This window comes from Elephas maximus, chromosome 7 (genome assembly GCF_024166365.1).
Source record: "Elephas maximus indicus isolate mEleMax1 chromosome 7, mEleMax1 primary haplotype, whole genome shotgun sequence".
Lineage (NCBI taxonomy): Eukaryota > Metazoa > Chordata > Mammalia > Proboscidea > Elephantidae > Elephas > Elephas maximus.
This window is the reverse complement of record NC_064825.1, coordinates 43,864,176-43,876,881: the sequence shown is the minus strand read 5'-3', so window position 1 is coordinate 43,876,881 and position 12,706 is coordinate 43,864,176. Positions and strand designations below refer to the sequence as shown.

The following is a 12,706-nucleotide window of genomic DNA, read 5'->3' as shown; positions in this document are numbered from 1 at the left end:
GAGTTCAGACCAATTGATTCATCTTAGATGGCCACTTGCTAGCGTTTAAGACCCCAGACGCCTCTCACCCAAGTGGGATGCAGAATGTTTTCTTAGTGCATTTTGTTATGCCAATTGACCTAGATTTCCCCTGAAACCATGGTCCCCAAACCCCTGTCCCTTCTACTCTGGCCTTCGAAGAGTTCGGTTGTATTCAGGAAACTTCTTTGCTTTTGGTTTAGTTACACTGGTAGATTTTTGAATGTTAAACCAAACTTGCATTTCTGGGGTGAACACTATTTTGTCATGATATATCCCTGATAAATATATTGCTGGATTTTATCGCTTACATTAAAAAAAATTTTTTTTTCTTCTATATAAATGAGCGATACTGGTCTATTATGAGTCGGAATCAACTCGACGGCAGTAGGTTTGGTTTTGGTACTGGTCTGCGATTTTCTTTTACATAATTGTTGTCAGGTTTTGGGAACACAGTTATGCTGGTCTCATAAAATGAGCTATAAAAGGACTCCTTTCTCCTGTTTCCTAAAAGAATTTGGGTAAGATCTGTGTCATTTCAACTTTGAATATTTGATAGTATTTACCAGTAAAACCATGTGGACCTGGAGTTTTCTAGGTAATTTACCCAAGGGAAATGAAAACAAATGTCCCTACAAAGATTTGTATATGATTGTTTATGTACAAATACAGCTTAATTTATAATAGCCCAAACTGGAAACAACCCAAATATCTACCAACATGTGAATTAATAAACTGTGATGTATTCATATACTGAATTATGTCTCAGCAATAAAAGGTACAAATCAATGACACACGCAGCAATATGAACGACTCTGAAAAATATGCTGATTAAAAGAATTCATACAAAAACAGCGTAGGCTGCATGATATCATTTATATAAAATTCTAGAAAATGTAATCTGTAGTGACAGATTATCAGTCATACATAGTTTTAAAAAAACTTAAGAGGAAAAAATACTCTTTTATAATTATGCAGTATTTACTATTTGATTGCTGTTCCTTCGTTCGTTAAATTCAACTTTCCTTCTGGTATCATTTTACTTCAGCCTGAAGAACTTATTTACCATTTCTTTAAAGTAGTTCTGCTGGAAATTCTTACTTTTCCTTCACCTGAGGATCTTAGTTTTGTTTTCATTCCTGAAGAATACTTTTTCAGGATATAGAATTTTGGGTTGACAATTTTTTTCCTTTATTTTGATTTCAAGTGTATTTTCCGTTACTGCATGGAATATTGTTATAAATAAAGGCTTTAAAAATCTGTGTCTGATAATTCCAACATCTGGGTTATCTTGGAGTTGGCATTTGTTATTGTCTTTTCCCTTGAGAATGGATTACATTTTGCTGGTTCTGTATATGCTGAGAAATTATGGATTCTATCCCAAGTATTGTGAATGTTATGTTGTATAAGCTATGGATTCTGTTATAATACTCTGGAGAATACTGATGTTTTTAGCTCTGCAGCCAATCTACTTGGTTAGATTCAGACTGCAAGTTCTCTCTCTCCTGTGGATCAAATCTCAGTTCAGTTCTCCAAGCCTTTGTAATGCTGGTTTAGGTCTCTCCCACACGTGTGTAGCCCAAGGTGAGTATAAGACTTGTATGGGTTCATACGCAGAATTAGGAGATACCTGCTCTAGCTCTCTCCACTCTGGGATTCTCCACATCTTTACAGCCTCTGAGGGGCTCCTTTCATGATATCTCTACCCAGAAAGATGGAGTTCCTTTGATAGTTTTAGTGGTCTGCCCTACTGCACTGCTTTGTGATGGGGCTCATCCTGAGAAAAAACCCACGAGAGACAGAAAATTTACCTTTGTGTAGTTGCTTCTCCATGTTTTGTTCACCTTCATAATCTGCTTACTTTTCGTTCTTTAGGTAATTTTTAAAATTTTGTCCAGAGTTTTTAGTTGTAATCAGTGGTAGTGATAACCTATAGTGAGTATGCAGAACTGGAACTTCTAAGTTCCTTTTTAGAGTTTCTTCATCTTTCCTATAATTCACCATTTCTTCACCCATTATATCCATGTTTTCCCATTGATTTAAAAAATATTTAATTAATTTAAAGTCTTTGTATGCAATTTCCAAAATCTGGGTTGTTTGTGGTCTGTTTCTATGGATTGAGCTTTCTATCAAAAAAAAAAAAAAAAAAAAAGGGTCAAATCCACCACACGTCTATCTGACATACTATGGTGGGTTGCATGTTGCTATGATACTGGTAGCTTTGCCACCAGTGTTTCAAATACCAGCAGGGTCACTCTTGGGGGACAAGACTCAGCGGAGCTTCCAGGCTAGGACGGACTAGGAAGGAGTAACTGGCAGTTTACTTCTGAAAAAACTGGCCAGTGAAAACCTTATGAATAGCAGTGGAACACTGTCTGATATAGTGCCCATAGATGAACCCCTTAGGTTGGAAGGCACTCAAAACATGACTAGGGAAGAGCTGCCTCCTCAGAGTACAGTCGACCTTAATGTGGATGGAGTCAAGCTTTTGGGACCTTCATTTGCTGATGTGGCATGACTCAAAATGAGAAGAAACAGCTGCAAACATCCATTAAAAATTGGAACATGGAATGTACAAAGTATGAATGTAGGAAAATTGGAAGTCAACAAAAGTGAAATCGAAGGCATTAGTGAGTTGAAACGGACTGGTACTGACCATTTTGAATCAGACAATCACATGGTCTACTATGCCGGGAGTGACAAATTAAAGAGGAATGCTTTCACATTCATCGTCAAAAAGAACGTTTATTCAAGACCTATCCTGAAGTACAATGTTGTCAGTGATAGGATAATATCTTTTTTCAATAATGTAAATGAATTTTGCCACCAGTGTTTCAAATACCAGCAGGGTCACCCTTGGGGGACAAGACTCAGCGAAGCTTCCAGGCTAGGACAGACTAGGAAGGAGTAACTGGCAGTCTACTTCTGAAAAAGCTGGCCAGTAAAAGCCTTATGAATAGCAGTGGAATACATGGACCTCACTGGACGGAAAACACAGAAATCAAATTGACTACATTTGTGGAAAGAGACAATGGAAAAGCTCGGTATTATCAGTCAGAGCAAAGTCAGGGGCTGACTATAGAACAGACCATCAATTGCTCATATGCAAGTTTAAGTTGAAGCCGAAGAAAATTAAAACAAGTCCATGAGAGCCAAAATATGGCCTTGAGTATATCTCTGAATTTGGAGACCATCTCAAGAATAGATTTGACACATTGAACACTAATGACCGAAGACCAGACGAGTTGTGGAAAGGCATCAAGGATATCATACTTGAAGAAAGTAAAAGGTCATTAAAAAGACAGGAAAGAAAGAAAAGATCAAAATAGATGTCACAAGAGACTCAGAAACTTGCTTTTGAACTTAGAATAACTAAAGCAAAAGAAAGAAATGATGTGAAAGAGTATAAGATTTCAAAGGGCAGCTCAAGAAGACAAAATAAAATACGATAATGAAATGTGCAAAGACCTAGAGTCAGGAAACCAAAAGGGAAGAATAACCTCAGCATTTCTCAAGCTGAAAAAACTGAAGAGAAAATTCAAGGCTCGAGCTGCAGTTCTGAAGGATTCCATGGACAAAATATTGAATGACGCAGGGAAGCAACAAAAGCAGATGGAAGGAATATACAGAGTCACTGTACCAAAAAGAACTGGTCGACGTTCAACCATTTCAAGAGGTAGCATATGATCAAGAACTGACGATACTGAAGGAAGAAGTCCAAGCTGCACTGAAGGCATTGGCAAAAAACAAGGTTCTAGAAATTGATGGAACACCAATTGAGACGTTTCAACAAACGAATGCAGCACTGGACGTGCTCACTTGTCCATGCCAAGAAATTTGGAAGACAGCTATCTGGCCAACTGATTGGAAGACACCCATATTTGTGCCCATTCCAAAGAAAGGTGATCCAAGAGAATCCAGAAATTATGGAATAATATCACACCCACATAAATTTTTGCTGAAGATCATTCAAAAGCGGTTGCAGCAGTACATCTACAGGGAGCTGCCAGAAATTCAATCCAGGTTCAGAAGAGGATGTGGAACAAGGGTTATCATTGCTGATGTCAGATGGATCTTGGCTGAAAGCAAGAATACCAGAAAGATGTTTACCTGTGTTTTACTGACTATGCAAAGACATCTGACTGTGTGGATCATAACAAACTGTGGATGACACTGTAAAGAATGGGAATTCCAAAATGCTTTATCGTGCTCATGTGTAACCTGTACATAGGCCAAGAGGCAGTCATTCAAACAGAGCAAGGGGATACCATATGATTTAAAATCAAGAAAAGTGTGCATCAGGGTTGTATCCTTTCACCAAATTTATTCAATCTGTATGCTGAGCAATTAATTCAAGAAGCTGAACTACATGAAGAAGGATGCAGCATCAGGACTGGTGGAACACTCATTAATAGATGATACAACCTTGCTTGGTGAAAGTGAAGAGGACTTGAAGCACTTATCCAGCCTTCAGTATGGATTACATCTCAACATAAAAAACCCAAAATCCTCATAACTGGACCAATAAGCAACATCATGATAAATGGAGAAAAGACTGATCATTGCCAAGCATTTCATTTTACTTGGATCCACAATCAACGCCTACGGAAGTAGCAGTCAGGAAATCAGACAATGTATTACATTGGGCAAATCTGCTGCAAAAGACCTCTTTAATGTGTCGAAAAGCAAGGATGTCACTTTGAGGACTAAGGTACGCCTGACCCAAGGCATGATATTTTCAATTGCCTCATATGCTTGCTAAAGCTGGACAACAAATAAGGAAGGCGGAAGAAGAATTGATGCCTTTGAATTATGGTGTTGGTGAAGAATATCGAAAATACCATGGATTTTCAGAAGAACCAACAAGTCTGTCTAGAAATAAATACAGCCAGAGTGCTCCTTGGAAGTGAGGATGGCAAGATTTCACCTCACATATTTTGGACATCTTATTGGGAGGGTACAGTCCCTGGAGAAGGACATCATGCTTGGTAAAGTAGAGGGTCAGCGAAAAAAGGAAGACCCTCGATGAGATGGATTGACACAGCGGCTACAACAATGGGCTCAAACATAACAGCGATTTTGAGGATCGCACAGGACCAGGCAGTGTTTTGTTCTGTTGTATATATGGTCGTTATGAGTCTGAATGAACTCGATGGCACCTAACAACAATAATGGGTCAAATACAGTTTCTTCATGCATCTGGTAATTTCTCATTTCACACTGAACATTTTGGATGGTATGATGGAGGAACTTCACAGGACAAGCCATGTAAATTGAATCTCACCCACTGTGGGCCCCTTCTTTCAAAAGTTATTTATCTTCTGGTTTGTGTCTGCTTTTTGGTTGTTCTTTAGTGCCTTCAAACAGTTGTTTTTTTTAATATTTTGTCTAGATTTTATAATGGTTATTACCAGGTACTTTAGTATGATACAAGCTACTCCACTACTACCAGAAAATATACAGTCTTTCTGAAGAAAGTGTTCTTCATACATTCCAACCTCTCTTGCAATTTTGCAAACACTGTTTGAACTTATTTTCTCTGAAAATTCTCTCTGAGATCCTGCTCCCACACCCACACAAGTGAAAACAAAGACACAGAAAAACAGCAGCTTGGCCAAGGCCCCATAATAAAGCTGCTTCCTCAGCTGGAATTAAGTTCTATTTCCTCTGCTATTGATATCTCTTCACAGCACAGATTTGTTGAAATACATTTTGTTGAAATGTATATTATATACCTACTGTGTGCCCTGGGTCTTGTCTTCAAAGAGCTTATAGTCTCAGGAGAGCAGTGCCTATTAATATAAAAACCCGCAAAATGAGGCGGAGTGTTCCAAGTGTTGTAAGAGAGATAACCAAAAACTACTATGGGAGCTCAGAGAAGAAATTAATTCCAGCTAGGAAGATTAATGAAGGCTTCACAGAAGAGAAGGGGCAACAGAAAATGAGTCCTAACTGCTGATTCAAGCAGAAACATTTATAAATTTGTCCTCTGTTGGTTTAGCAGTATCATGGGAGTGGAGGTGGAAGTGGTTGTTAATACTTTATAAAGCCTTTTACTGAAAGTGTGATCTGCAGACAAGATGCACTGGCATCACCTGGGAGTTTATCAGAAAGGCAGCATCTTAGGACCCAGCTCAGGCCTACTGAATCAGAATTTGTATTTCAACAAGATCCTCAAGTATTCATATGCACATTAAAATGTGAGAGGCACTAATATAAAGCACTTCATCTTTCACTAGAGCTTTGATTTTAAGACCCCACAGTATTCTCAGGCAATCATACTTATAGTAGAAGGGGATGGGGCAGAAAAACAAATGGTAATATGTACTGAGCGTCTATTGGATACTGTTTAACGGCCTTCACTTTCAGTTTTCTTATTTGCAGAATGGACATAACGAATTCAAAAGGCTCATTAACGAGCATTTCATGGCAAGATATACATAAAGTATCCAGTAGATACTCAGTACATATTACCAGTTGTTCTGCCCTATCCCCTTCTACTACAAGTACAATTGCCTGAGAGTAGACTGTGGGGTCTTAAAATCACAGCTCTAGTGAGAGATGAAGGGCTTTGTATTAGTGCCTCTCAAATTTTAATGTGCACGACTCCTTTAGGATCTTGTCGAAATATAAATTCTGATACAAAGAAGGTGGCAGAACCTGAATTTGAACCCGTATCTGAGTGACTCCAAATTTATACCACATTGCCTATCTCTTGTCTGTCAGAAGAATCAGGTACTATTTACAGTTTTGCCACTAACTAGTTCAGTGATCTTGGACAATTCATTCTACCCTTTTAGAACTGAATTCTTTATGTGTAAGTTGAAGGAGGCTGAATTAGTGAAAGTTCACAAACAAATCATGCTCTCTCAGAATGGATATTTGAGGCAACCTTTAGATTAAGTGTTGGGAACCTTATGTGACAGTAAACAACTCAGCAAAACAGAACTAGAGTAGCATAGTGTAAAGAGTATAGGACCAGAAATGAGATGACCTGAGTTCTAGTCCTACCTCTGTCATTTACTAGTTGTGAGGCTCAGCTTCTTAATCTATAAAATAAAGATAAAGTATCTACATTGCCTATTTCTTAGTATGTTTGGTTCAAGTGAAATTATGCCTGAAAAAGTATTCCGGGAGGTGATATTTTAATACAGCTGTTTCTCTAGTTGCCTTAATTTTCATAACACAAATTATGTTATTTCTAAAGTAATTAATTAATGAACATGATTTGTAATCTGCTGGCCATGGTAGCAGTTGGGAACTATCTCTGGCAAAGCCATCATCTCTGTACTTTTATTTATCTCAACAATGGGCATAAAGGTAATAAAAACATTTATAGACTCTATACCTGTGAGAATGCAGGTGGTGTCAGAACCACAAAGACCATTATTTTAGAGCAGGGTGTCCTTGCTCTAGAACGTTTTGTAACGATGATAATGTTTTTATACCTGTGCTGTCCAATATGGTACCCACTAGCCATGTGTGGCTACTGAACACTTGAACAGTGGCTACTGCAACTGAGGAACTGAATTTTTAATTTTATTTTCATTAATTAAAATTTAAATATCCACATGTGGATAGTGGCTACCATATCAAACAGCACAGCTCTAGAGCAAAAGTGAGATGTGGAATTGCTCAACAACATTAAGGATTTATAGACATATTCTTTAGAACAACAAATAAATTATTACTAGAATTTTTTTTTTTTAAATCTGAAACCCTAGTTCCTAATGCCTTTTTTTCCCCAAATAGAACAAATAATTTTACAGCATGATTTTTTTTTTTTTAACAAGGGGAGGTTTTTCTGGAACCCAATTATTCCTTTATAGCAACACAGACAATGACAATAAAATGTGAAGGTTACATAAGCAAAAAAAAAAAAAAATTTTTTTTGTTATATATTAGTGTTTGTTCACCTGAAAAGATATACTTCCTTATCTTTAAGATTAAAAACCAAAACCTGGAAAGTACTGGGCCCTGTGAGTGATCACTCAACCAATTACTGCCTAAGGCAGTCTCCTACCTTGCATTTTCCGCTCTCCGGCTTATGCACTGATGCAAGTAGAGATACTCCTGAGGTGCACTGGTGGACAAAGTGGGCTGGATGTGGTTTGACAAAGAGGGCTCAAATGTGAACAAGGTTGGCTGGCTGGAGTGCGAAGGGGCTGAGGATTTTCGTTCTCTGAGAAGGTGCTGACTGGAGCTGTTGAGCTCAGCTGGAGAAGAGCGAGGGCCGTGACTTGCTGAGGAAATGTTTCTCAGGGAGTCTGTGAAAAGAAGAAGGAGCTCTGTGAATGAAAAGGAAGGAAAGGTGTCCTTATTCCAAAGAAGCATGTCAAGAGAAAGACAGGGGGAAAAAAAAAATTCAAGAGCTGAGTGGCATGAATCCAGCTGCAGCGTTCTCCCCCTCTCATGCACCTGCTCCCTTTCGGCTCTCTGACTGAGGAAGGCTGTGGCCCTCTGCTTGTCTTGGTTCAAGAAGAGATGCTCTGTTCCTCCTGGACTGTTCCTGGAATAGCCTCAGGGCCATGGTCTATCATGACCTGGGCACTATCTACCCCTCTTCCAGGAGGCATCACTACCTTTGGTTCAGTAGTGTGACCTCAGCCAAGACCAGCCTTCGGAGCCATGAGTACCACTGCCTTCCTCGTGTTTGGTGGCTCCTGCTGTCATTACCTTGCTGGAACTGGAAAGGCCTCTTCCTTAAAGGCAAAGGCAGGCTTTGGTAAATGAGGCTTTGCTTGCTCAAGGTTCATTAATTGAGACCATGGACTGTGCCCAACTGTAGTAGTGATAAAAACACAAATATAATTGGAGGTGTCCCTTAAGACTGGTCCCCAGCTCCTCCTGCCTGCCCTTCCAAGTCCTCTGAGGAAAGTTATGTTCCCCACTCCCCAATTCTTAAAAAGATCAATGTCTCTTGATCTTTTTCTCTCCTAACTCCTATCTTAAACTCTCATCTATTATGTTACAAAGGAAGTGAGGCATTAAAGACAGATAACAGCTTAACAGTGCTATACCCCAAGCCAAGGTATTATGTGTCTGCCTGGTGCTCTAAGCTTAGTCTAAATTCCTTAGCATAACATACAAGGCTTTTCACAGTCTAACCTATTTCCTGCTTTTTTCCTCTCATACACAAAGCATATGGAAGCATCATCAGTCCCTGAACACATCAGCCTCTTTTATTCTTTGTTTTGGCTTATGCTGTTCCTTCAGTCTGGATTTCACTTCCGCTCTGTTGGCAAAATCACATGCAGACTTTGAGACCCTACATGGGTATCATATTCTCTCTGAAACCTTCCTGAACTCGGTTCTTCTTCTGGGTGCCAATAGCCCTTGGCCTATGCTTCCTTTATATCCATTGCCATTCTCCTTCCTTGCCTAGCCCACGGGTTTCTGACAACAGTGACTGTGATGTCATTAACTCTGTAGTCCCAGCATTTACCTAATCAAAGTCCAGGTACATAAAAAGTTCTTGGTCCACGTTTGCAGAAGAAGCAAAAAACATTCATTCAGCATTCTCACTTCAACAATGAAACTTCTTGTTCAAAACAAATAAAGGCTTAATGATGTAATTTCAGGCAATGTGATAGCTGGTGGGGCATAAGGTTTTGGCGGTGGTGATGGTGGCTTTCTAGGATTACTCAAATCATTTCAGAGAGGACACAGTTCTCTTTCTACTCCCTGTTTTCTGACCTAGTTCAGGCTCTACCCTTCTCAGTGCCCTAGACAGGATGACCAGCTAATCAATGCTCTACAGCATTAGTTACTCTCCAGTGTTTTCTGATGCTGGGCAGGGCCAACTTCTGCCAATGTACAATAGAAAAAGCCAGCAGGCCCCTGGGGAAAACTGTTCCATTGACAGCTGTATTGACCTCCGAAATGAATTCCCATTAAAGGTCTCAGAGTGAACTAGATGTTTGTTAACAGAATCAATGGCTTCATTACTCCATTAGATTTGCAAGATGAACTCTCTAATAGGAGAGGAGACAAGGTTTATGCTAGGGCACGGGAGTAGTCACCACACCAGGGAATGAAGATAAGCTGCTGCCTGAGAAGAAGACACTGAGAAGGGGCAAAGAGAAAGCCTCTGGTTAGATTTTACCTTCGCTGGTGTCTTTCTGTATGCCTTTCTCTGCTCATTCATTTTATAGAGCACTCTTCAGGGTTCCACTCAAAAAAAAAACCCATTGCTGTCAAGTTGATTCCAACTCATAGCAACCCTAAAGGACAGAGGAGAGCTGCCTCATTGGGCTTCCAAGGCTACAAATCTTTACAAAAGCCGACTGTCATATCTTTCTCCCATGCAGCGGTTGGTGGGTTTGAACCACTGACCTTTCGGTTAGCACTGACGCTTGGAAATAAGGAAACTGAGATTCAGGGAGGTGAAGGGACTTCTTTCAGGTCTGCAAATAAATAGACTGGACTACAGATTTGACTCCACAGCCTGAGCTCTAGGTAGAGAGCTCCAGAACTTCTCATAGGTCACTCCTCTTTTATACATACCCAGAGTCCCGGCATTCAACGTAGGGGACATGAAGGATGTATGAGGTGAGTGCTTTAATCACTACACCACCAGGGATCCTGGTTCCACCCCAGGTCATTCTAAAGTCTTACTCTCACTCAAGACTCTCCTGGGGCATTCTTGTCTATTCCCACAGCTTCAGTTACCACCTATGTGATGACAACTCTCAAATCTTAATCTCCGGCTTGGTTCTCTCTCCTGGGCTCTCAGTCATATATCCCTCTGCCTGTTGGGCATCTAAATTCAGATTTCCCACAAGCAGGTCCTGTTCACTATCTAAATTGTACTCTTTATCTTCCACCTGTGTCTCTTCAACTAGTTGTCCAAGCCACAACTTAGGCATCATCTTAAAGATCATGTCATGTCATTATGTCATTGCCCTGCTGAAAATTCTTCAATGGTTCCCTATCATCCAGAAGATGACTTAAAAACTCATTCTCTTCTGAAAATAATTTTCCTGTTTATTTATTCAACCTTGTTTCTGATCAATAATTCCTTGTGTTTCAAATGGAATTCCAGAAAGATGCTGAGGTGTATATTAGGCTGTATATCATTCTGTATATTAGACTGTAAACTTAAGAGGGCAGGGATTCTGCCCTCTTAAAGGTTTTGTCCCTAGCTTAAAGCCTAGTATGTGACACAGATTAGGTATTCAGTAAATATGTGGTGACTAAATAATGAAGTACGTAGCATAATAATTCACTGGTCTCTCAGTAACATTCATTGGTGCCTCACTGCTTTCAGTATAAAGTCCAGGTTCCTAAGTATTTCAATAAAGTCCCTTTTGTCTCAGCCTATCTTGCTTCATCACCTAGTACATCCTTCATGTCTCCTATGTTGAATGCTTGGGCTATAAAAAAAAATGTATAAAAGAGGACTGACCCATGAGAAGTTCTGGAGCCCTCTGCTTAGAAGTCAGGCTGTGGAGTCAAATCTGTGACCCAGTCTATTTATTTGCAGAACTGGAGGAAGTCCCTTCACCTTCCTCAATCTCAGGTTCCTTATTTCCAAGCATCATAGGATGGGTATAAGGAAGAAATACATAGAGTCTAGAAAACCTTGTGCATTATAGGTACTCAGAACATACCTAGGGACATTGTAGGTATTCAATACATATTTGGCACATAGTAGTCCTGACACATAGTAGGTATTCAACACATACTTGTTGAATGAATACATGAGAAGGATAGAAGAAATTTCCATGGCACAAAAATCCAAATATTTTTGTTTCTCATGGTCAAAATCAGAGAGGTTTCATGGTCTGTTAAGACAATGAAGTATGGGTGGGAATGAGCTGGGCCCACCGGCAACAGAAACTTGGAATCCCATTCTACCAGCATAAAGCCATGTCCATAAAACCAGCCAACTCCATCTAATGGTCTGCAGCCCCAGAAAAGTCCTTTTAAAGCTGTTTTGGCAATAAATCTTATTAAAATCCCACTTCTGCTTGCAACTTTAAAGATCTCTGCTTGAATTATGTGATTACTGCTTGGTGCCATAATGCCTAAAACTTCAAACAAAGTTTTCTTGCTTATCACAGGAAAAATAATCACAAAGTTGAATTCAGAGATCAGTTTTCTAGAATAAGATGTTTCCCATTTTAGATTCTGAAGGTGGTGTACCCTTACTACCCCTTGTCCCTGTCACCTCTTCCTTTCCCTTTCTGATGAGCAGCTTGTGCCCCAGTGAGATGAAGTTCTGGGGAGGCCTTATGGTACTTCCCTTATCAACTGGAGGCAAGAGCTTCGGTCAGCTGGGTTTGGTGCTGGTCCCTTTAGATGTAATTGCCTTTGTAAGTGGAACCTGTTTAACATTTACATTCCAGACAGGGCTGATTCCTAGGCCTGGTGCTGCTGGGATTCAAGGTTCCATCATTACATAGTGCTGTACCCTAAAATTAAAGTTTTAAAAAATATTTCCAAGTATTCCACAGAACAGAAGCTACATGGGGTGGTTGATGCATGTAACAGAGACAATGCACTGGGCTAGCGGTCAAGAGATTTGGCTCCATTTGTGGATCTGCTTTTTGCTTCCTATTTGACCTTGAGCAAATCACCAAGCCTTTGTGCGCCTCAGTTTCCTCATCTCTAAAAAGGGACTGTTACCACTTGCCCTGTTCATCACAGAGAATTAAAACACACAAACAAAAACTTGTAAATGAAT

At 39.7% G+C, this 12,706-nt stretch overlaps 1 protein-coding gene across 3 annotated transcripts in view; it reads right to left on the bottom strand.

Moving 5' to 3' along the window:
• Positions 1-12,706, bottom strand: part of GAB2 (GRB2 associated binding protein 2) — a 190,472-nt gene that overhangs the window by 29,214 nt on the left and 148,552 nt on the right. For all 3 annotated transcript variants that reach the window (XM_049889704.1, XM_049889702.1, XM_049889703.1), the window contains exon 3: positions 8,042-8,285. In XM_049889704.1, coding sequence (XP_049745661.1) covers positions 8,042-8,285 — 244 coding nt within the window. The remainder of the gene's footprint in view (positions 1-8,041; positions 8,286-12,706) is intronic.